At 52.8% G+C, this 24420-nt stretch overlaps 1 protein-coding gene across 2 annotated transcripts in view; it reads left to right on the top strand.

The window, feature by feature from the left end:
* The first annotated feature begins 3539 nt into the window (after positions 1–3539).
* The window catches only part of Arl4c (ADP ribosylation factor like GTPase 4C), a 64592-nt gene continuing 43711 nt past the window's right edge, over positions 3540–24420 (top strand). The window contains exon 1 of one of the 2 annotated variants that reach the window (XR_009226291.1): positions 3540–5113. Coding sequence is in view for 1 of the 2 variants with exons in the window: in XM_046439965.2 (XP_046295921.1) it covers positions 4085–4663 (579 nt within the window). In the remaining variant the exon portion in view is untranslated. Of the gene's footprint in view, positions 7582–24420 lie in introns of those variants that run through there. The other variant, XM_046439965.2, reaches the window with a different exon arrangement.

Below are 24420 nucleotides of genomic sequence, written 5' to 3'. Positions count from 1 at the left end.
TTTCAATTGAAATCCATATTTGAAGGAATGTTCCTAGTTGACTCAACCAAATGACATTTTTATGTGTTAGAAGTTAAATTATCAACTGTAAAATCAACTTATCACCTGGTGAGAGAAATTAGAATGTAGAGCGGCTGCTATTCAATTATGGTGAGTTGTGTTTAGCGGCTCTGCTCTGGAAGGCTCTATTAATGTCTATTAATCTGCTTTTGCTACTGGACAACAGACAGCCTTTATTGCTGAACCCTACGGAGGGGATGCCAAATGCAGAGGCTGTAGTCAAAACCACTGGGTTGTTCCTAGTAATTCTCTCAACACCAAAAAACCTATGGGCTATTTCATTAAAATATTTCCCTCCTACTATGCCTAAATAAAAGCAGGACCCGACTGGGGGAGAAGCAAGCAACACAAAGGTGTCCTACATTGAGACTGTTTGCTGGACCTGGAGCAAGAGGCTGTGAGGCTCCTCTGCTCCTCTCCAAATGCCCAGGTCCCACCCTGGGCTCGTGCCCAGCCTCAGCCCTGTCTGTGGCAGAGTGGAAAGAGAAAGAAGACACACTCGTCAGAATGCGGTTGTTTATGGGGCAGACCTTGAAGAGGGCCAAGAAAAATCACTCTGAAAATGCAAAGTCCTGTCCTCCCAGAGTTCCCAAGAACAGAGACGACGTCATCACGGAGCACACCAGTCTGTGATGTTTTGCTTGCTCACTATCATTTGTCCCTTGGAAACGCATTCTTCAGTGGGAACCAGCACAGTCTAGCCCCGAGCAGGGTCAATCAGTTGACTTGAGGTGGGCCAGGCAGGCCAGAAGGATATGTATCACAGGCTTTCTTTGGAGTTGCTAGAGAAGAGAATTACATTTTTATTTCTAGGATCTCCACTAAAGGGTGTGAGTCTAAGGTTGCCTGTAGGGAGAAGGATACACAAAAAGGAAAACAGGAGAGATGGAAAGGAGTTGATCTACATTTTACTTTTGAGCTCCTGGATCCAGCCATGCCTGAAAAGAATACCTAACCTGAAACTTTCAGTAATGTCAGTCAATATATTTCCTTCTTTTGTCCAACTCAATTTGAGTTGAATTTCTGTCCTTGCAACTCAATTCAGGTAGCCTACAGTTTCATCCCCCAGGGAATTAAAATGGTGTGCTGGTGGGAAGGAGTGAGGAAGAGCTGAGCAAGCCCTTGGCTCTCCACATGAATACAGTCAGGGCTCCAGCAGAACGGGTTCAGAATCAGGGGGTTCCAACAACTGTTGATCAAAAATATTTGAAAAAAAAAGTTTCCTGCGGGATGAGGTGGTGGACACCTGCAATCCCAGCAGCTCGGAAGGCTGAGCAGGAGGATCACAAGTTCAAAGCCAGCTTGAGCAACTAAAGGAGGCCCTAAGCAACTTGGAGAGAGCTTGTCTCAAAATAAACAAACAAACAGGTCTAGGGATGTGGCTCAGTGGTTAAGCACCCCTGGTTTCCATCCCTGGTATCAAAACAAACAAACAAACAAAATTTCCTCTGTACTAAATTGGTACTGGTTTCTTTTATTCTTGCCACTGTTTCTTAAACAACGCAATATAACAACTGTGAAAGCATCATATACATAGCACTACCTACTACAGGTAATCCAGAAAGGATTTGAAGGACTTGGGAGGATGGTCATAGGTTACATGAGGCCATTTTTATGGGAGGGACTTGAGCATTGGCAATTTTTTTAAAATAGCTTTTTGGTTTCTTTTTTGGCACTGGGGCTTGAACCCACGCATGTTTTACCACTGAGATCGTCCCTACCTCTTTTTATTTTTTGATTTGGGATAAGTTGCTTAGAGTCTCACTAAGTAGCCCAGGCTGGCCTCAAACTTTAGATCCTCCTGCCTCAGCCTCCCACATCGCTAGGATCACAAGTGTGCGCCACCATGCCCATCTGAGCATTGACAGTTTTGGTATCCTCAGGTGTCTCAGAACCATCTTTTGAGGACATGCAGGGACACCTGCGCTGCTGGTTTTGGAGCAGGCAGTCTGCATAGAGGTCACTCCTGGCAGTCTCAGCACCTGGGCCCAGTTCCTGTCTGGCAGGCTGGGCTGACATCTGCAGGGCTTTCTCCAGTGCCACATTCCATTCCAGTCCCTGGAGAGTAGGTGACAACAGTGGCTGCTGCCATTCCAAAGCGGGGCTTGTCCTTCCTTCTACAGGTGTGGTCTCACATGCTTTGTTACAAGCAAAACCCTGCTTTCTGCCCTAGCTTGTGAAAGAGGTCTGGAAAAGGAAAGTGTATCCTTACTTATTAGATAATCATTAATATTTTCATTTTCTTCTCTTTTGAAGCATCTCCATCTATATTGTCTCAAAAGTCTGACCAGAGGGATGGGATCACCACTTTTCTGCTGTGTCAACGAAGAGTAGCTCCGCAGGCAAGGGATGCGCTTGTTAGGTATCTTAAACTAGAATAACATCACTGAATTGGGGTGACAGGAGGTAGAGTCCAGGGAATATTGATTTGTAAGCCTCAGTGTCATAAACTCCAGGCTACAGACACATTTTACTTCTGCCCCCAAGCGTATGTGGAGCCTCAGGCATGCATTCAGACTGCCCTGTGATTCCTGCTCGGTGATCCACCTGTGGGCGGGTCCTAGTCTCCAACAGGGGGGTCGTGGCTGTGGCTCCTAAATAGAGTGCTTTCCTGGCATGTGAGAGGCCCTGGGTTTCATATGCAGCACCAATTTTTTTTTTTTAAAGCGTTTTCAACATGGGCTGGCAGGGGTGCTTTCTCTATGTCTAACGCTTACTCTGGGATGTCGGCAGTTGGTGGCTATAAAACAAGGCGATCCAGGCGGGGCGTCTGGCGAGTTGTCTGGGTTATCTCGGGTAGACAGGTCTCCTTAGTTCCCTGTCCTGGTGAAAAGCTGGGCGCCCTCTGGAGCTCGGACGAGGCTGGGCTTCCCGAAGGACCTGGGCCCCCGGCACCGGAGGTTTCCGGGACGGGTGGGAACGCGTCCAAGGTCCAGGGTCGCAGCTAGCCTCTCGCCACTCGCCGCAGCCGAGGGCTCAAGGAGGCCAGCGCCTTCCCTCCCGCGCCCGGGCGCTTGGGGCTGACCCCTTCTTCGCCTTCGCTCCCTGCGCTGCACTCTCGCCCCCGCCCTGCTGCCTGCTGGGGGCCGCGGGAGCGCGGGCAGAGCGGGGACCCAGACTGGCTCTCGAGACAGGCTGCGCCCCCACGACTGCGGCGCGGCCGGCAGGGCGCGGGCGGGGGTTCCGGGAGGCCGGAGCTGTTTTTAAAAGACGCGTCAGCTGCTGGGAGGAAGAGCGGGCTCCGGGCCCATTGTCTTCGCGCGGCGCGACACGGCGCAGCGCGGGAGGGGAACCCGGAGGCAGTCGGAACCGACCGAAGCGCGCGAAAACCCGCGGCGCGCCCAGAGGACCACGCCGGACCCCAGGGCCGCGGGCGGGCGGGGCCGGGGGCGGGGCCTGCAAGGGGCGGGGCCGGGGGCGGGGTCGGGCGCCCTGCGGCCGCTGCAGGCTGGCGGCGGCGGCTGCAGCGCGGGCAGCGCGGGGACTGCGGGGACTGCGGGGACTGGAGGCAGCCGTGCAGGCAGCGACGCCCGGGGAAGCCCGCATCCCGCCTGCACCTCCGAGGCGCGCCCCGGGAGCGGGAGCGACCCCGAGGCGCCGCCCAGGGCCAGAGTCGAGCGCAGGGCGCTGAGAGCCCTGAGTCGGCCCGGCGCCCAGAGCCCAGGCAGCGGCCGGAGCGCGGGGGCGCGGCCCTGGGAAGCCGTAGAGCGAGCCCGGGCCGGGGGAAGAGCGCCGAGCGCGAGCGCCCTACACAGCGGCGTTGGAGGCGGCTTCGCGGGAGACGAAAACCGCCGGCAGAGACGCGATGACCGCCGATAGGGAGCCCGGCCGGCTAGGAAGCGGGCGCCGCGGAGTCTGAGCGCGCGGAATCGCGCGTCCCGGGGACGCCGAGGCTCAGGCCGGTGCGGGCGACCGAGGGCGGCGGGCGGGGCCCAGGTGCGACCGGCCGCATCGGGCCCGTGACTGCTCGGGGGGCGGCGCCCTCCCGCCGCAGCCGCAGTGGCCGGCGCCGCAGCGAGGAGCCATGGGCAACATCTCCTCCAACATCTCGGCCTTCCAGTCCCTGCACATCGTCATGCTGGGCTTGGACTCGGCCGGCAAGACCACGGTGCTCTACCGGCTCAAGTTCAACGAGTTCGTGAACACGGTGCCCACCATCGGCTTCAATACGGAGAAGATCAAGCTGAGCAACGGCACGGCCAAGGGCATCAGCTGCCACTTCTGGGACGTAGGAGGCCAGGAGAAGCTGAGGCCGCTGTGGAAGTCCTACAGCCGCTGCACGGACGGCATCATCTACGTGGTGGACTCGGTGGACGTGGACCGGCTGGAGGAGGCCAAGACGGAGCTGCACAAGGTGACCAAGTTCGCCGAGAACCAGGGCACCCCGCTGCTGGTCATCGCCAACAAGCAGGACCTGCCCAAGTCGCTGCCGGTGGCCGAGATCGAGAAGCAGCTGGCGCTGCACGAGCTCATCCCGGCCACCACCTACCACGTCCAGCCGGCGTGCGCCATCATCGGCGAGGGCCTCACCGAGGGCATGGACAAGCTCTATGAAATGATCCTGAAACGCAGGAAGTCCCTCAAGCAGAAGAAGAAGCGGTAATACGCCTGGCAGGGTTCGGGAGCTAGGGGGAGCAAGCCAGGGAGCGAACGAGTCAGAAGTGAATGAATGGTTAGATGGGTGAGCGAGAACCCGCGCCCGCGAACAAAGACAGCGAACCAAAGCGATGCTTCGAATTTTTTAAACTCTATCTCTGTACCCAAATGCAGAACTGGTGACTTAACCTGGCCTGGAGCTGATTTATCAGCCAGCTCGCCATCTGCCCCACCCCCACGCCAGCTCTGGGGACCTTTTGTCTGAGCACCGGAGATACCTAGTGGGTGGGGGACCGGTGGGGTGTGGACCTTCGGTTCAGGCTTGTGCGCCCTCCGGCCCCAGGAGAAGGATCAGATGTCAGAGACAAGGCGATTTCTTGATTTCTTCTTACTACACTGGGCCGGGAGTTCAGGCTGCCCCGCCCCCATTGGGGGAATCACCTGTGAGTTACCTGAGGTATGCAGTTCCCAGAACCCTGGGGGGCACCCATCTGGAGTCAGGGTGGCATTGGGGGTGGCGGTGCTGGGGAGAGGAATGCCCCTTGCATTCAGGGGCTTGGAAGCTGAGTAATTTTATGTCACAGGGCAGGCCCCTGTTGAAATTTCATAGGTCCTGCTCTGGGCCCAGAGGAGGTGGTGGTTTGGGCCATCAGGACTGCCTGGGACAATGCGGCAGCTGGAGGGCACTGGGCGCTGTGCTGCTGGCCTTGGCTGGGAATGGCCGAGAAGATGCCCCCTTCATGGGGCTTTGTGGTGGCTACCGGAGACCGGTTTTGTTGAGAACTGCTTTTCAGCCTGGAATGAGACCTCTTCCAGATGGCTTGGACCCTGTCCATGTGTAGGTCATTATCACACAAAGAGACCAATAAAAATTAAAAAAAAAATAAGAAACTGTTCGAGGTGGTGGCAAATGATGCATTTACTGTTTGCAGGTTAGTTAAAGGTGTTCAAAGGGCAATGCTCTTGGCATAAATCTGGATGGTGTGTGTGTGAGAGAGAGTATACAGGGACCTCCCTCTGTATTCTGTAATCAGCATAAATATCTAGATCCATTCTGTGTGGAATTTTAAATTCTCTGAATCTACCAATTGGTTTGGATGAGCATACCAGCTACAGATGTGTGCTGAGTTGCAAGATGGTTTTTCTGCAAGGGATGTCTCTTGTAATACTAACCGTGTGGTAATGGGTTTTCAGACATGTTTTTAAAAATAACTTACAAATGAATACTCACCTTAGAAATATTCACCTTAGGAAAAAAGACTTTGCTCTGCCCTTTTATATCCCTTGACGCTGCAAGTGGCGACATGTTCAGATTTCTAATTTGGTTCATTGTGGCCTTTCTGGTTTAAGTATTTCATTCAGAACATCTCATTAGAGTATTTGATGTCATGCACCAAAAATAAAACCCCACCTTTTTGCAAAAACGACCTCGTTGCATGGATTTAAAAGCGGAGGAAAAGCTAAGGATGTAGTCCTTCTCCATTCATTCTCTAACTGGCCTTGTAGCCAGCAGGCACTTTGGGCAAATGCAAACAAGGGGTGCTTGAGATAAAAGAAAGCCTGTGACGTCATGGTCACTGCTGCTCAGGCACTTCACAGTTTACTTGAAAGAAGCTTTGGAAAATAGATAAAGTGAAAGAAGAAGAAATGCATATTTTTAATAACGTAATTTTAAAAATCCTTTATAATCAGGACTGAGTCTTGGTTTGCACAACCTGTCGTATCCTGAAACACAGTATCAAAAGGGAAACTCAACAATTGACTGTTTGATTTTTATTTCCTCCCTGAATCCATGTTTTCAGGTAGAATTTTGACATCCCCCTCCCCCCAGTGACATGTTTCTTTGCAAAGGAGGCCTGTAGAAATTGGATGTGGCCATGCGTGAGCATGTGGGTTAGCCCTTGCCCATTGTCCATTACCCTCCGAGTGGCGACGTGAGAACCAGAGGCAGATGTCTGGCTTCCTGCTTCAAACCCAGTTCTTACAGGAGATTTTTTAAAAACAGAAATCTAGCAGCCTGTCTTCCCTTCCTCTTTGGTCAGTGTATTTGGTACCCTTCTACTGCTGGTCTTTTGTAGAAACTCAGTAGAGAAAATAGAGCTAGGCACTGATGAAGGCCGGCGAGATTTCAGTTTACATATCGATAGCATATTCACTGACTTCTGAATGGGCTGGTCCCATCATCTGAAGATTCTGTATAGAATTATTAAAATCAAATCCATCTTCATTTATTTTCTTCACATGTAACAATTTCTTAAGCACTTTTTAGTCGTTCCACACTATTGAGAGAATAATATATTTATTTTGCGACTTTGCAGATGCCAAATACTGTCACCGTCTCGTGCTGACAATACCTAGGTTCCAGGTCACTGTTCAAATCCTGTAATGCTTTAACAATCGTGCGAGATGGTTTTGTTTTTTGCATTATCAATACTTAAGGGTGCCGTCAGCTGTTAGTAATTGTGCAGTAAAGTCAAGCCCTGTGCTGTATCAACTAATAGGTAAGAGTCTCAGTTCATTTCTGTAACGTTTGACCTATTAGTCGCCCTTTTCATCTCTGACCCAACGGAGGAAGCACAGATGAAGTCACCTAGGAGGGGTCACCCAGGGGGAGTCCCCTCCACGTATCAGTCAGCGGTCCATTATGCCTTTTGCCCTTTAGAGATGGAATGGGCTTCTCGTAGAGGAAGCTGGTCTCCCCAAGTGAGCTTTGAAATGTTTCCTGGTAGACACAGGGAGGCCAGTTTTATTTCAGAACAATGCTCTTCACAAATTCTCTGTTATGGTGTTGGGACTGTGTCCACTGGTTTCAGTTTTCATTTCTCTGCTGTAATTCTCTGTCTTGATCATTCTTTGTTTCCATCCCTTTTTATAATGCATATATGATGCTGTGAACAGAAATAAATTATTTATACAATCAAACAACTGGGGACATTTTCTGTGGATGGTTTTTCAAATTGCTGTGTTCATTCTCCAGGCCTCTGCTGGGCAAGGATATGGGTTGCAAGATAGTGTCTGGGGTTCCAGCAGGGTGCAGGGCCGGGTCAGTCACCTGCTCTGTTGGTGTCAGTGTCTGGGTCCACCTGAATGGTGGTTGTAGAGGCTCATGCAAGAGCCCATGTATCCTCCACTCCCTCTGGAGAGCCCACCTGTTGGAGCATCTGGCATCTCAGAGCCTGGCCCGTCTCACATCCTTTAAGAGATGACCAGTTCCTGGCCCACTCTCATTCATAACAAAATCCTGAATTGTTAATTACTTCAAAAACATTATCTGATTGCATAAAATTCAAAATAGCATTGCATAAATCTAAGGGTTCTAGTGAGGACAAAGCTTCTGAGTATCTAAACTATGTCTTGGCTCAGTATCAGGCACACGGGCACCCGTCAGCAGCACTCCAAGACTTGAGACCTCTTTAGTAGTAGGTGTGGTGAGACCCTGGTGCTCTGTAGATGCTGTTGGGAACCGGCACACTTTCTAAGGAAAAGAGTGGTGGGCCAGTGTGGGTAGCAGGTGCAATGGGAGTTCTCGGGGCACTTGCAGGGATTAAGCCACACACTCAATGGTTACTAGGTGACAGTGAAGACCCCAAGTGTCCTCTTACATCTGGAATCAAAATGACCAACTCCAAATACTGGCTCCAAAGCTTGGCTCCCCATGACTTTGCTCAAGTTCCTTTACCATCCAGCCTCCCTTTCCCCATATGTAAAGCAGGATCATAATGGTACCTGAGAGAATGTTGGGGGTTGAAGCATGGTCAGACGGGCGACGGGCTGAGCCCAGGGCCTGCACAGAGCCAGGGCTTGGTAGCTTTAGCTGTTCATGCTACTGGTCGCGAGCAATATGTTGTGTGGATACACGGTGATTTCACCTGACCCTGGCCATCAAATTAGGTGGTCCCAGTCTCCCTTTTGGTACCCTCTACCTGCCAAAAGCAAGGCTGCAGTCCCAACAGAATCTCTGGCCATCCCTGTGGCCTCACCAAGTGAAAGGCTACGCCAGGTGCAGACAGCTCTCCAGACTCTTGAAGCCATTGCTTTTCATACTCCCCAAGTCGCTAGGCTGTGACACTCAAGGCAAGGAGTGAGTTGGTCCCCTTCTGCTACTGTGCAGAGCATAAGGTTAAGCACAGAGTGGGTGCTCTCTAAACATTGGTCAAGTGGCTTAATGTGGATTGGTTTTCCTTGTAAACTCTAACATGTCTGCTATGTAAAATAAATTGTTATTTCCCGTTAAATATTTAAATTAAAATGAAAATAGAAAAATATGAGTATCATTCTTCCAAGTCACTATTGTAAGGTGAACCCCTGCACAAGGATTATATTACATTATGATAAATATGTATGTGGGTTAGAAGCTTTTTTTTTTTTGTGAGTCTGGAATAACAAGTCTTGCAAAAAATGAGCAAGACTTGACTTGATCATTCATGTTACATTGAAGCTAGTTATTAGGAGCACATCACATCAAAAGAGCACAAATGCCATTTTTAAGCACTAAAAACCCCCGAAACTGGTGAGAAAGCTATTTAGAGACCATCATGACATCACATGGGTAAAAAAAAATATTGGCAATCATGGGGCTGGAGTTGTGGCTCAGCGCTAGAGCACTTACCTAGCATGTGTGAGGCACGGTTCTATCCTCAGCAGCACATAAAAATAAATAAAATAAAGATAGTGTGTCCATCCACAACTAAAAAAGTATTTAAAAAATATTGGAAATCATAATAAGCAAAGATTGAAACCCTTAATTTATGCAAGCTTAATCTAACCTCGATGTAACAGATTTCTGGGGATCCAAGGGTGGTAATTTTTCATCCTATATTTTCCAGAACAGTGAGGCAGATGAACCCTCACTGTGACCTCCAGGCACTGAGGGGGCTGACTTTAGTCATAACTGCTGCATTTCCCCAAACCTTTCCCTCGAGGTTCTGATTGTTCACGTATAAGGTTGTGGATGGACACAGACGACCAACCGTCCTATTCTTCTGGGCCTTGGCACTTGTCTCCAGAGCTTAGGCTCTTGAAATGCTCCATTGCCAATGTTTCAGACGGATTGGACATCATGGTCACGTGGTGGAGCAAAACCCAGCACCTGACAACGCTTGACTCAACAGTTTCTTCCAGGCTACAAGTCACCTCTCTCCCTTCTGCCTTGAGCCTACCCAGGTTTGATGCCCACAATCTGGGATTTGCTTGCCGTCTCCGACCACAGAAAGCATTTCTTTCCTCTCCTCCTTTGGCCGTCTCTGCATGTTCATTTACCCTTAAAACAGCTCCCTCCTTCGGGCTCTCCCAGGCTCAGTTGGCACCTGTTTAAAATAGAGTGTGCACAAGTGGGTGGAGCACCCGATGCAGTCGCAAGCCCCAGGCTCAGCCTCCGCGTTCACAAGAGGAATTTGCAACTTGAGGGTTTCTGAGAAAGCGGCCAGTTGTTCTCCAGCTCAGAAGTGAGAATCCACCGGCTGGTGGCTTAGCCCTGCTCAGTTCTCAGAGTAGGGACTCTCTTTGAGTGTCCAGCCTTACCTGTAACTGCTCACCTGGACTGCTCTTAGTGAGAACACGGGGTCGGTGAGGGTGATAGCATGGCATGAAGGTAGAACCGCGAGTTTTGAGTCACACTTGGCATGAGTCTGGAATGACAAGTATCCCATTTGCATTTATTAATCAAGAGCGAGCATCGTGACACTTGGGGCAGCCCCGTCCTTGTCGCCTGTTGGCTTGTGTAATGGTGCCAAGGCCATTGTGACAGGCCCAGTGTGGGCCAGCCACCTGCCAGGGGCTTCATATATGCTTCATCTTATTTCTTCCTCCCAAGGCCCCAACAGGCCAACTGGTTCTATCTGCTTACAGAGGAGAAAACCAAGGTAGAGGTTAGTTTCTCTCCTCCCAAGATTAGCCGCTGTTGAGGGTGTTCAGGTCCCTTCTGCCCACCTAGCCTGCTGCTCCTGGTCTGGGGAGGTCCACAGCTCCAGGGAACTCTGGGGAGGGACTCCCAGTCTAGGAAGGAGAGGAGTCAGGACTGTGTTGCTGACCTGCATCACCCGGAGGGCCCCTCTGCCATCATGCCTGACCCCTTGCTCATCTCAGGATTTTCCATTGTAAAGAACCCACCCCAGGGGTTAGGAAAAGATGACCCCTCTTGCATCAGGGCCTGACCTTGCATAACTGTCTCTGGTATTTCTTTCAGGACAGGTTGTGTCAGGGACACTGCCTCTCTGTCTCATCCAGGGACATTACGCACAGCAGAAAGCCCCGGGCGGGTGTCAGGGAGGCTCCACTCGGCCTCGGATCCGTCCAGTACTCCATGAGGCTGAGAGTCCCTGCCTGCCCACCCCTCGGGGGTGTTCTGCACAACATGAGCTAATAGATGGAGAAGCCCGTGGCTGCCGACCTGCAGGTCAAGTCGCCAACCTGCGGAGGATGCCACTCTGCCTCCCCTGACCCTGGTCTCCAGTGCCGCCTCCTGCCGCACCTGCAGCCGCGTCCTGCTCACCCTGTTTCTCGGAGACTGGTCCAACAGCTCCTGAGGTCCCTCTTCGTTTTCACTGATAAGAAAACTTCCAATTCTGGGGGAGGGTGGCCAAAGGCTTCCCACAGGTGGACACCCCTCCCTGTGAGAGTTCTGACACTGTAGACGCTGTAGTGGACGCTTCCAGCAAGAGACTGTTGGGGAGACAAGCCTCTTTCTGTCAGCTGTTTACAAGATTCTCATTCTTCCGGTGACTCCTCATGACTGTCCTCATTCCCTTAAACACTAACTTCTCATTCAATTAATTTCAACTGCCCATGTCTCTTGAAAACTAAAATAATTTACATGTTTAATTTAAGAGTCGCCATGGTAAGTAATGACAATTGCGAGAGCCTATTTCACACAGATGTGTCTGTGTCCATTATTACCTTGACGAATCTGGCTCTGCTATGTAATTTGAAGTGTGCTGGGGTGTAGTCATGATGGTAAAAATGCTGCTAAAAATAACACATACAAACAGTTGTGACACCCATTATGTAGGGTACACACCACTAGGCAGAGGTGCCAGGATGACTTACCTGCCCCCATTCTTGCCCTAGAAGGGCTGTTATTTTTGCTGGTGAATCAGAGCTAAACTACCAAGTGTGGTGCTTGACTCCAGTGTGAAGTATCCCTAATTTTATCAAAAGCAAAGTCAGCCAATCAGTGCAGGGCTGTAAGCCACACCAGCCTCAGTGTAAAAATAGGAACCACGCGCTCCCTAAGATGCATTGCTCTGTGGTCCTGGCCTGCAGGGTGGGGATATCCACAGCCCTCAGGATCCTGCCCTGGTTCCTGGGCAAATGTCCTCTGCCCCCTCCTCTCTCCAGTCCTTTGTTGCCTGCCACAGAGGTGGCTCTATTATAAGATTCACAGAAGCTGCGATAGGCATGGCGGCTCTAACTGCCGGTCCCACCTGTGTCTACCCCATTCTCCATGTTAAAAGCTATTTCAGTGGCATGGCTCCTTCCTGTTTGCCATGATACAAAAGGAACCTGAATGTCTCAGAAAGCCCTTGTGTATCTGACCCTGGCTCTGGCTCCTGGGGCTGCCTGGGAGTCTCAGCCCTGAGTATTCTTCCTAGGAGGTGCCTAACTGGCGAGAAATGAATATGAATGGATATGAATCCTAGTGTGGGCCCAACTCAGATGTCCCACCAGGACCCTGTCCACCTAAAGGAGATGAGAGATCTGTTAGAATCAACTGGTTCTGGTAAAGTTAGAAATCCCTGAGGAACACTGGGCACTCCCCAGCACCCACCGTCTTTGTTCTGCTCTTTCTGCATCTATTTGTGCAGATAATTGGGACACTGGTATCAGAGGCAATCTAGTTAGATTTGGGGCAAAGGCCACAGAAGGAGGCCCTGTGGGGAACCCACACAAATCAGTGCCTCTTCATCGTTCTTGCTGCTTCGAGCCTGGAGTTTGCTTGGAAGGCCCCTGCTGCTTCCTGGCTGTGGGCTCAGGGAAGCTGACCCTTCCCCAGCTCCAGCCGAGACTATTCTGAGCCATGAAGATAATAAGTACTCTGGCCGGTGACCTGTTAACAATGTGGACAATGGCCAATTGGTCAACAATTCTGACCAATGGGCTGAAGGGACTTTGGAAAGCAGTGAGTATCTGGGCTTGCCAGCTTTCTCTTTATGTAGGAAAATGAGACGTGGGGACCAGAGAGCTCTCCTTCATTGTTTCTGAGTTTTAGTGAATCAAGACATGGTCCCTGGAGAGCCTGACGCCACTCTGACACTACGAGAAGAGCACATCAGGGCAGCAGAAAGAAAGTACCGCGGGAACCTGGGTCTTCGGTGATACCATTAGCTACAGAAATAAGCAGCCCCGGCTGCCTGACCCCAGGACGGGTGGTATGTGAGAAAATGAACCACCTTTCCCTTGGAGTTTGATCAATTACAGCTGAAAGTTCTCAACTGATAAGGTCCCTCAGTCACCGCACCAACTCTTCATGTTGCCGCACATTGAGATCTCTCTGCAGAACTGCTGAGCGAGGGAAACTCCTCACCAGCTCTGTGCCAACAAGCAGACTGAGGCCTGCCCGGCATGGCTCAGGCCCCGGCAGTGGAAGGCTGACCACCCTAATCCTGGTTTGGCAATTACCTGAGAGGATCCAGGAAACTCCAGCCAGAAGAGTGTAACCCAGGGTGCAGGGTGCAGAGCGCCATTCCGTGTGAAGCCTGATGCCCTGATCACTTTCTCTAAAGAAGTAATTGACATCAAGTGCGGCTGTGGATTTATACTAGATGCTGAATTCAAGCTCCTTCAGCATCGTCTCACTGTTTCCTCTTTGAAATGCTATGTGGTAGGTATGATCACCCCTCCTAAATCAGCTGCCTCTCTTGACTAGACAGACAGACAGAAAGACAGGTAATCTTAAAAACAAAGACTTCTGCTCGGAGAACCTCCTGCCTGAGCCAAATTACTCGGGTCCCTCCAAGGCCTTGGCTCGGGGTCCAGATCCTAATTTCAGGCTCTTTGCCAAATGAAAGGGTTCGTGCTCTCATACCCCTGGGAGGGACTCTTAGCTGCAAAGAGGACTCCAACCCTTGAGTTTTTGAGTAATTCTTTCTTGCTACACACGTGGGTCTTTGTATCTTGATTTTCTTAAAGTCCTCTTTTCTCTTACTTCTCTGCTTCTCTTTTAAGATCATGATCAACACCATTCGCAGTAGACATTAATCTAGAATTCTCATCAATTTGCTCTGGAATTAACAGATTCTATGGATCATCACTTCTCAAACTGCAGTGAGCATGGCACTCCTGGGGGACTTGCAAAAACACAAGGTCTCTACCTGGCCTTCTCCTCTGGGTGTCTAGGTGAGGCCCAGATTTCTGCAGTTTAACAAGCTACCTGCGTCACTAATGCTGCTGGACTGCGGACCACACTTTGAGAAGCAAGAGAAGAAGCCACAGCTTCCGTGTTGCAGGAGGCAGATGCACTGCCTGACAAGCGACCCCTGCGGGGCCATGGTGAGCCTCAGGGTGTGTACCTGCCGTGAGGGCCTGACAACTGCCCAGCTCCTCCTCGGACATGAACGTGACAATGGCCTTGGCTGGCACATAGCATCAGAAGGGAGCAGCTAGTGTGGCCCCAGCACTCATGAGCACTAGCTTGTCCGATTTCCAGGACACCCTTCAGTAGCACTGACCTCCTGGGTTGTATGTTTGCTGGTTTGTCCTTTACAGAATCTTAGGGCTCTCACCTGGCCTTGGGGTGGCCTCCCGCCAGGGCAGGCAAAGCAAGGTCTCAGGACAGGCTGGCAGCGGTGCCCCCTCCCTTCTAACCCCAGGAGATGGGGTCTCTTCAGGCCCCCTGCACATTCCTGTGCTCCTCCCCTTTCTCCTGCCGTGGATTGAGCCGGGGTCCTGCCACTGATTCCTACCAAGGTGACCTGAGTGACAACAGGGACTTCCAAGAGGATGTCCCTTTGCCACATTTTTTCTTCCTCTGCAGGACCAAGAGCAGTGGGTTCCCAGTGATTGAGGTGCAACATACAAACAACTGGGAAGTCTGAGTCACCTCTTCCAGGAGAGTTGGGCTGCTTGAGCAGTGCCCACCTGCTAGATGACCCCTCTCTTGTGCTCCACCACTGAGACTTCAGAGGCCACCCATTGGCCAAGCAAGGCGAGCATGGCCAGCCCTGCACCTGCCCACGATCACAGACCCCACAAAGCAGGGTAGGACTCTGGTCACTGGGGAGCTGGTGGCAATGAGCCTGCCCATGCGAAAGTCCCCCAGTGTTCAGGGTAGACAGAGGTCTTGTGCATGCCATCCCCCTTGTAGCAGGGCACACCTGCGCGTTGGCCCTATCAGGTCCTCCCAGGATCCCTCACCTTTTGGCACTGAGGGCCATGCCTCTTGCAGGCCAGCTTCAGGCGAACATCGGGTGCATTTAGATCTTGGTGTTCATGGCAGGTGTATAATTACACCCAGCACAAAACAAGACTCAGATTGAAGGGTGCTGGCTGTTCGTGGGCAGCAGGAGCTTCCCCGGGGAGGTGTATTCATTTCCTGTGGCCACCACAACAAATGACCACAAACCAGGTGGCTTAAAACAACAGAATGCGCTTCCTCTGCGCTCTGGGGGCTGGAGGGCTGACGTTGAGGTGCGGCAGCGAGGGAGGATTCCTGCAGGCCTCCCTCCAGCTCCTCTGGCTCCCGCTGGCCGCTGGCTGCTGGGGCTGCTGGGCCTTGGGCCAGAGGCACAGCACCCCAGGCTTTGCCTGTCTCTACCTGGCCTTCTCCTCTGGGTGTCTTCAGCCTCCTCTTACAAAGAACTCTTCGACACTTAGGGGCCACTCATCTCAAGGTCCCTAACTTAAGGTCCCTACATCAGCAATGATCCTTTCTCCAACTAAAGTCAGACTCGCAGTTTCTGGGTGAACATGTCTTTCTGGGGTCATCATCTCCCCTACTACAGGGAGCAATAAGAAGCGGCTCAATCCAGAGGGAAGATCTGAAATGCCATCTGACCAGAGCTTCGTGGTCCAGGGAGTTTCTCTGTAGCTCATGCCGACTGGGTGTCTCCTGCTCTAGGCTGCACTGCACGGCACGGCCACCGTGCCCTGACGCCCCCCGCAGGGCTTCTCCACCTAGAGGGTCTCTGCCTAAGAAGCCAGACGCTGCCGACAGGCTGGCCTTCCTTTCAGCTGCTGGTGGCTGTCTGCTCGTGCTCACAGGAACCTCGTTCAGAGCACGGACATCTGATGGAAAGGTGGGGACTCGTTCCCAAGGGGGCTTGTCAAACACGTGGCCCACCTGCACCGTCTGTCACAGCACCTATCCCAGGAGAAGGAGGCGAGAGCAGCCCACCCCGATGATGCTTGGGACCCAGCTAACAGCCAGGTCTCAGTTCCGCGTTGAAATCAGAACAGGATGGACTTGATTGTATCATGGAGAGATTAAACTGAATCCCTCTTAGGTTACACCATGACACGGGCGTTACGGAGGACTGTCCACCACAGCCAACTCTGTGAGTGGGACTTGGCTTGCTCCAGTGTTATTTTCACTTCCTAATCAGCACACGGCTCTGTGTCTGGGCAGCCGGTGGATCCCTGACCAAGGGAGCCTTCATCAGGAGAGCTCACCCTGCCTGGTAGGGTGCCAGCAGTGGTCTCTCATCCAGTCCCCAAATGGTGGACATCCTCACAGCACGTCTTTTTAGGGCACCTTGATGGGCCGAGGAGAACCTGCCGCTACTTCCGTGTCTGGGCTGAGGTCCTCCTGGGGACCATATGCATTTCTGATGGAGGACAGCAAGAGAGCCACTCACAGGAAAGCAGTGGCCGCAGGAGTGTGGCCGGAAGCTTCTGGGGTGGCGTGAAGCTGGCCGGGGGGAGCGGGTCACAGAGACACAAGCCTGAGTGCCTGTCCTTTCGGAGGCAAACTGAACAGGACAGATATCAAGGCACCTCTAAAATCTGCTGGGACCTGACTCCCAAGGCTCAGGGTCCCGGGCAACCCCAGGAAGTCTCACAGAGGAACATTTGCAGGCCCCATTTATTGAGGTCACACTACATTGGGGAACTCGCTAGATGCTTAGGATCGTGATTTTGTTTGATCTTCACAGCACCCCCAGGAGGTAGCACGTGAGTCAGAGCTCACTCAGCTATGAGAAAAAACTCGGCCACATTCAAAATGGGGCAACTGGAACTGTGCGGGGCCTGCTTAGAGTGTGGGAAGAAGAGACACAGAATCCAGGCCATCCCCAGGGCCTGGGGACCGGACACTGGAGTGGGTCACCATCAGCACATGCCCCTTCTCCGCCTCCATCTATATGCAAGCTTTTCTCCTGTTACCATGGAAAGGCCTTTGTTCAACCAAAAGGCAAGCAGCCCGGACTCCACTGTGAGCCTCTCTGGGCAAACCCTGGGAAAGAGTCTTCGTGCCTCACTTGTGTGCAGGGCCCCATCTGGCCAACCCCTGAGAGCAGGAGGGCACCGATCTGGGACATGTGCCCACCCTGTGAAAGCTGGGCCTATTCAAGCAAGAAGGGCAGGTGTGAGAACCTACCTGGTCCAGGTAGGGCTGATCCTTTTTGACCGATGAGGTGCCAAGGCTTGGGGAGGTTGCCTGGCTTCCCCAGGGGTTGGTCCAAGTCCAGCTCTCCGAGCTGCCTCTGGGCTCTTCACTTTGCTGTGGGGCTGCTCTGGCCGCTACCCACGATGGTCTTCCAGGCACAGCTCAACATATCCATGCTGGGTCCTGTCTGAATGGACCATGGATTATGCCTGTGGCCCCAGCTACTCAGGAGGCTGAGCAGGGAGGACGCTGGTTGGGTTGAAGGCCCACTTGAGCAATTTAGCAAGACCATATCTAAAGGGGAGGGGGCAAGGAAAAGAAAAAGAGAGAGTATAGGGGCAAAACTGGACATGGGCATGTATTAGTTTCCTATTGCTGCTGTAACAAGTCACCACAAACATATTGACTTGACACAGCCCAAATTTATTAACTAGCTGTTCTGAAGGTTGGATGTCCCCAAATCACTAGGCTAAGATCAAAGTGTCCGTAGGGCTGCATCCCTTCTGGAGGCTCCAAGGCAGAACCCATTTGATGCCATTTCCTGCCACTCAGGGCCACTGTATTCCTGGTCCTGGCTCCTTCCCTGCACCACCTCAGCATCTGCCTCCATGACCAGATCTGCTCTGACTGTGGCCCTTCTGCCTCTCTTAGAAGGACCTTAGTGACTAAATTAGTCACACACTCCAGGATCATCTCAAGGCTAGTGTGTTGCCATGCAAGGTCCCATATGTATTGGTCCTGGGGACTAGGGTGTGGACATCTTTAGGGGCCATTATACTGCCCACCACAGGCATTTGTCATCTGTGCTATTGGGTGGAACCCTGGAGGCTGTCTGTGTGGCCAAGTGTGACCCGTTGTCTTAGCTTGTTTTCTATTGCTATTACAAAAGACCTTATGCTGGGTACTTCATAAAGAAATAAGGTTCATTTAGCTAACAGTTCTGGAGGACTGAGGACATAATGCTGGCATCTGCCCAGCTTCTGGTAAAGGCTTCATGGTGGTGACTCACAGCAGGTGGCTCATGGCAGGAGCACATGCAGGAGAAGACAGAACACCAGATCACTAAGCCCATCCCGAGAGACCCAACTCAGTCTCAGGAGACCCAACCCCATAGAGAGTTCATGAGGCTGGAGACCTCCTCACCTAATTGTCTGAAGTCTTACCACCACCCAACACCGCCACAGCAGGAGTCAGATTTCAGCTTGAGTTCTGGTGGGGACAAACCACATCTAAATCTCTGTACCCTGTAGTTGCCAGACCCGGGGAGGTCTTGGGGTAGAGGGCAGGGGGTTATGGGAGGGCTCAGGCGGGGGGGGCTCTGCAGAGCTGAGTGGTGTCCCAGCTGAGGGCTTGCCAGGACATGTGTGGAGGGCAGGAAGGTGAAGGGGCTGTGGAGGGCACAGAGGCACCCTGTGGGAGGGCGGGCAAGCTTCCTGCTGCTGCCCCTGCTATGGCCAGGTGGTGGGAGTGCCCTAGACTTGGGGTGAGGGACTCAGGGAATCAGTTGTGGCTTTAGGGTGCAGGCCACCATGCTGGAAGAGACCTGCAGTAGACTGCATGATGGTCCCCAAAAGATAGGTCCCTGTTCTGACACCTGCGAGTGTGGCCTTATTTGGAAATAAGGTCTTTGCAGGTGCAATAAAATGAAGGATCCTGAGGTAAGGTCATCGTGGATTTGTTGTAGGCTCTGCATCCAATGACTGGGGACACAGGGAGGGAGACCTGGCCACAGACAGGAACTGGAGTGGCATGGCCATGAGCCACGGGCTGCCAAGGACCGCCAGTGGCCACCAGACACTGAGGGTGGCATGGAAAGGACTCCTCCGTGGAGGCTGCAAAAGGAACCAGCGCTGCCCACACCTCGGCTTTGGACTCTGGGCCCCAGCCCTCAGGGTGCTATAGTTCTGCTGTTTCAAACCCACCCGCGGTGATTGGCTGCCCAGCCTGGGAAGCTGGTCCAGCTCCCGGTGGGACTCAGGGCTCCGCTGTTGAAAGGAAGTCCTTAGTAGCTGTCAAACACCAGCCTGGCCCCGGGCTTAGGTTTCCACAGGAACTAAAACACCCTCCTGCCCCCGCGCCTGGTCTCCACCCTGGGATGGCCCCATTGCATTCTTCCAAGTGGGTCTGGGACACTCCGAAGGCACATTTGCTTGCATTTCTTTCAAACAGCCTAGGAACAAGTGTCTGGTGTTCACCTGGAGGTGATGAAGGCCGTGCTGAGTACAGGCTAGGACCAGTTGGGACCTGGGCCTCTCTCTGTCCACTGCTCAAGACCCTGTGCCCAGGCTGGGGAAGGAGCCAGAGTCTCCCTGCCCGCTCCTGTATGCTGAGTTATCTAGGGTCTCGTGGACAGCTGGTGTCCCCTCCCAGAAGCCCACTAAGCACTTTTGTAGTGTTTGTTGCTGTTATTATTAGTAGTATTGTTATCGTATAAAGGATGCCAATTCTCCCTCTTTGTTCTAAGAGCACAAGGACATCTTTGTGTAAGAGCCACTTTTGGAAATGACTAATCTGTCCACTTGGCCTTGTTCCTGACTGGGGTGGCATTTCTGAGTTCTGCCCAGGACTTTGCCATGACCATCGGCCCCCATTACTGCAGAATCAGCATCTCGGCCTTTTCCCAACTCAGTCACATGTGGTCACGGCAGGAAGGTAGCCACGTCCTTCAGAGAGCTTACCATGCCTCAGGGGACACCTCCTGGTACCACTGATGTGAGGAGAACATAAATGTCTTTCTTTGTGAGATGAATATCTGATGGAATGTACTAGACGAGTTTTGACGTGGGCATTTTCAGAGTTTGCCTTCCTTGTCCCACTCAGAAGCAGAAGTCTGATCCTCACTGGGCATCAAAGAACGATGCATGTCTTGGGCTAGCCCCAGAAGCCTGCCGGCTCTCAAATTCCTTGCTTCTGCACAATTGTGGAGACCCCCTGAGCCTGATTCTCAGACGCGACCTTTGGTTCTCACTGACGTGGCAGTCTGCTTACCCTGGAGTTTGATATAAAGTAAGTGCATCCTCCAATCTATCCAGCACCTTTTCTCCATTTACAGAGCATGGGTCTCCAAATCTGCAAACCATCAATTATGTGTCCTGATTCTAGACTAGAATTTAATCAATACTCGCTTATTAGGGCAAGTGTCTACGTGCAGCTTGCTGAGCCCAGCAAGTCCAATATTTACGACCAGACCAACCTGTTTCCCCTGTTCCTCTTCACTGCTCTGTGGCAGCTGCCGTCCAGGTTCAGGTCTACACTGACTCACCTTGAGCACAGCTTTCAGAATCCATGTCCCAGTCCTTCTGAGGATCCTTACAACTAGGAATCAAAAATCCACATCAAAAGGAGTGCGTTCCTTCCCAAATGTGTGTATTTAACTCAGAGAATGTCAGATTGTATGAGTTTATTAATGTCGAGTTTGGGCAGAGCAATTGGCAAATACTGAGACAGAGCCAGGACGATGGAGGACTGGTACTCTGAAAGGATGCGGGCTTGGGGAGGGCCCAAGACCCATCCTCAACACAGCCCCCCAGGGCGCCCCGAGCCCTGCTCACACCCCCACTCAGGCCCTGATCACATCTGACCACCATGCTGTCTCTGCCTCTCTCCTCTCGAGCTTGGAAGTGGGTCAAGGCAGTGTCTCTTTGGTCACTGTTTCTTGGCTCAGGCATGGCAGAGACAAGGCTCTTGCTGCATTTGGTGGCACTCAAAATGCAGAACCATTGAATAACACCAATGATGATGTCCCCCAGAGAAATTTGACATCAGCCCCCTGGGTCCTCCTCATCTGCCTTTCCCAATAGGACGGGGAGTCCCCGCGTGTGCGCGGGCCTGTCTCTTCCCAGTGACAGTGGAGTCCGTTGTGTCTGGAAAGAGCCCCGTGCTCATTGCCTCCCGGCCCTGGAGCTGATCGCGCTCTGGCTGGCCCAGGACACGCACTGGCTTCAGTGTCGGCCACCACGTGCCGACATTGGTGGTAGGGAATTTATGAAGAGGAGGCACATGGCACGGAAGGGGGTGGGAGGCTCTGCCATGTGCTTCCTTGCCCTAATAAGCACGGATTGATTAAATTCTAGTCTAGAATCAGGACACATAATTGATGGTTTGCAGAGTGCTGGCAGGATGGAGGAGTCCTCAGGAGCCACATGCACAGTGGGGTTCCCCATGCTCCTGGGAGAGTAGCCATCAGCAGATGATTTCCTAAGGGAGAAAGACCACTGGCCTCTCCAGCCAGGCCTGGGAGAAGCCTGTGAAGGCCACAGCTGGGAGGTCCAGGACAACTTCAGCCCTCTGGCCTCTGCTTTGGATGAAAATAAAGGAGTCTCTGGAAGCCATGCAGATGTGAGCCTGGACGTGCTGGGGTGGGGGTCCTCAGGCCAGTGCTCCCCAGCCCCCGCTGAAGGGGGTCTCCCAGGTGCTTGCTAAACATGCAGCTCCTGGGGCCCTTACGGTGGGTCTATGGCACCAGGAGACAGGGGATGTGCTGACAGATCGGGTTTCAAAGGGTCTTCCCAGAGGCTTGTCCTCAGAACCAGAGGAACCTGCCATTCCGGTCCACAGGGAAGCGCTGGCCCTCATCATGCTCAGTCCTTTCCTGGCTGCAGTGGTCACCTAGGACCGCAGTGGGTCCCATCACACTGAGGTATGGGGAGGCCTTCTGCAGGACTCCGGCAAGACCCCTGGACCCCCACTGTCCTGCAGCTGTGGAGTCACATGGCGTCTCCTTCACGGCCAACTTCAGCCCTTGTTCTCCTCGGAGAAGCATCTCTGAACGGTGGGATTGGAGGCTGAGGGCCTTGTGTGTATATTCTCTTGAAAGCGTTGACAGAAAGCAAGCCCTGGGGCCATGGGGCTGGGGATGCTGACCCTCTCTGGGGAGCTCACCCTTGGTCTGTGACCTCTAGCACCACGGGGGTCAAGGCGGCCCCTGGACAGAACAAAAGTTGCAGAGTGGAACCATCTCAGAAATGGTCTCTCTAGCACAGTGTCACCCGCTGTCATGGTTTAGATGTGAGGTATCCCCCAAAAGCTCATGGTGAGATAATACGAGCAGGTTCAGAGGTGAAAAGTGATTGAATTATTCAGTGCACTCACCCTCTGATGGGTAATAACTGGGTGGTGACTGCAGGCGGGCAGGGTGTGGTTGGAGGACATAAGTCTCTGGGGCATGCCTTTGGGGTGTATGTTTTGTCCCTGTTGAGCAGAGTTCTCTCTACTTCCTGGTGGCCCTGTCCCGAGCTGCTTCCCTCCACCACACCCTTCCACCACGAGCCTCTGCCTCCCCTCCGGCCCAGAGCAACTGAGTCAGCGTCTATGGACGGAGACCCCTGAAGCTGTGAGCCCCCAAATAAACTTTTCCTCCTCCCATTGTTCTCTCAGGTCTTTTGGTCACAGCAGGGAAAGGGCGGACAGAAACCTGCCCTACCAGGAGAATCCCAGGTGTCTCCATGTGGTGCCCGAGGGCCAAGCTCCACCACCAAAACCCATCTCTCACTTCTCTGGAGGCCAAGATCAAGGTGCTGGCAGGTTCTCGTGGTGAGGGCTCTCTCCCTGGCCTCTCTGTGTCCTGACGTGGAGGAGAGAGGGGGAGCTGTGGTGCCTCTTCTGATAGGACACTGCCTCTGCCATGGGGACCTCACTTTCATGACGGTCTCAAAGCCTAATTACCAGCCCAAGGCTCCGCCCCCAAGTGCTATCCCTTAGAAGACGAAGGCTAAGGAGAATGATGGGGAACGTGAGCCCTTGGAGCACACCGCCCCACCATCCACGCCACCCACAGATGTCGGCCAGAACCTTCTTGGTATGTCCACAGGGCACGTCAGAGGACCCAGGATTTCATTTGTAGTCTGTGCTATTTTCCAAATTGTTTATCCAATGAACAAGGAGAATTATAGTGGGTCCACAAGTCACCTTGCCATCTGGCCAGAAAGCTCCTGACAATGCCCTAGGATCTAGGTCAGAGGACTGCTGTAGCCTTGCAGGCCTTGGGGAAAGAGGTCAGGACCCAACCACACTAGGACTCTCGGTTCAAGGTCACAGACTTGACTGGAGTCGGACTGAACTGGGGCAGAGACGAGCAACCTGCCTCCAAGAACACCACACACAGGCAGCTGAGTGGCAGTCCAAGTCAGAAATGAGACAGCCCCTGGACACAATGGTAGTGCCCTGGAGGCCGCCCCCTCCAAGAGCAGCCCCCAGCCCACGGCCAGCCTGTAGTGTCCACAGCAACTTGAGTTGCTGCCCATCAGACGGCGAGCCAAAAGTCAAAGAGAAGAGGGGCCTTTCTTTTGGCTTTCTTGTTCCCTCTTTTTCTGCAGTACTGGGATTGAACACAGGAGTGCCCTGCCTTTGAGCTACACCCCCCACCACTTTTCATTTTAAGACAGGATCTTGCTAAGCTGCTGACGCTGTCTTCCAACTTGCCATCCTCCTACCTCAGCCTCTCCGGGGGCTAGGACCGCAGGCACGCACCCTCTCACCCAGCTCTTCCATTATTTATTTAAATGGTGGGTCGATTGGCCCATTTGGGGTGGCCCTCAGGGCTTCCATCTAGGTAAGGAATAATCAGGGCACTTGCTGCAATAATCTCAGGCCAACACAAAACTAAGCAAGGACACCTTCCTTCCACCCTGTGTGACAAGCAGAGGTTTACAAGTTGTGTGCCCGCTGAAGCTTGGAGCTGAAAGAAACAGCGATTCCCATCACTGGGTAAAGGCTGAACTTGACCTGAGAGCCTGGCCCTTCACTGCTGGGGCCCACCCAGGTCCGCCCCCCCCTGCTCTCCACGTTCAAGTCACACACTCTTTCCTGTGCACCTTCTTGATCTCACCTGCCTGGTCCTGCCCAGGGGTCTCTGCTCGGGAAGCTCCCGGCTCCAGTGTCCTCGCGGCCCTCTCCCCTTCCAGTTCTCCAGCTGCCTTCCGTGCTGGTAGAAGTCCTGGCCTGCCCTCCTCTTATCGTGTTCTCCCCTCTCAGCACCATCTCAGCTGCGACTTCCTGTGACTGTGGGACCATCTGCTGCTGTCTGTCCCTCCTACCAGACCTGGAGGTTCACCTGAGCCTTGGCATCTCCTGACTCTCACATGGCATCCATCAGTGGACTCCCCCAGTCGCAGGCGAGAAAGCAGCGTAAGGGGCGGAGTGACCCATCTTGACCTCGCAGCAAGGGGGGCAGGAGGAATAACCACACCTGCACTCTGGGGTGCCCAGGGTGTGCCTGATGCTGTGCC

This window comes from Marmota monax, unplaced genomic scaffold (assembly GCF_021218885.2).
Source record: "Marmota monax isolate L192 unplaced genomic scaffold, Marmota_monax_Labrador192_F-V1.1 WCK01_AAM20220418_F8-fsc00041, whole genome shotgun sequence".
Classification (NCBI taxonomy): domain Eukaryota; kingdom Metazoa; phylum Chordata; class Mammalia; order Rodentia; family Sciuridae; genus Marmota; species Marmota monax.
Note: the sequence above shows the minus strand (reverse complement) of the source record. Positions and strands in the feature narration are given on the sequence as shown.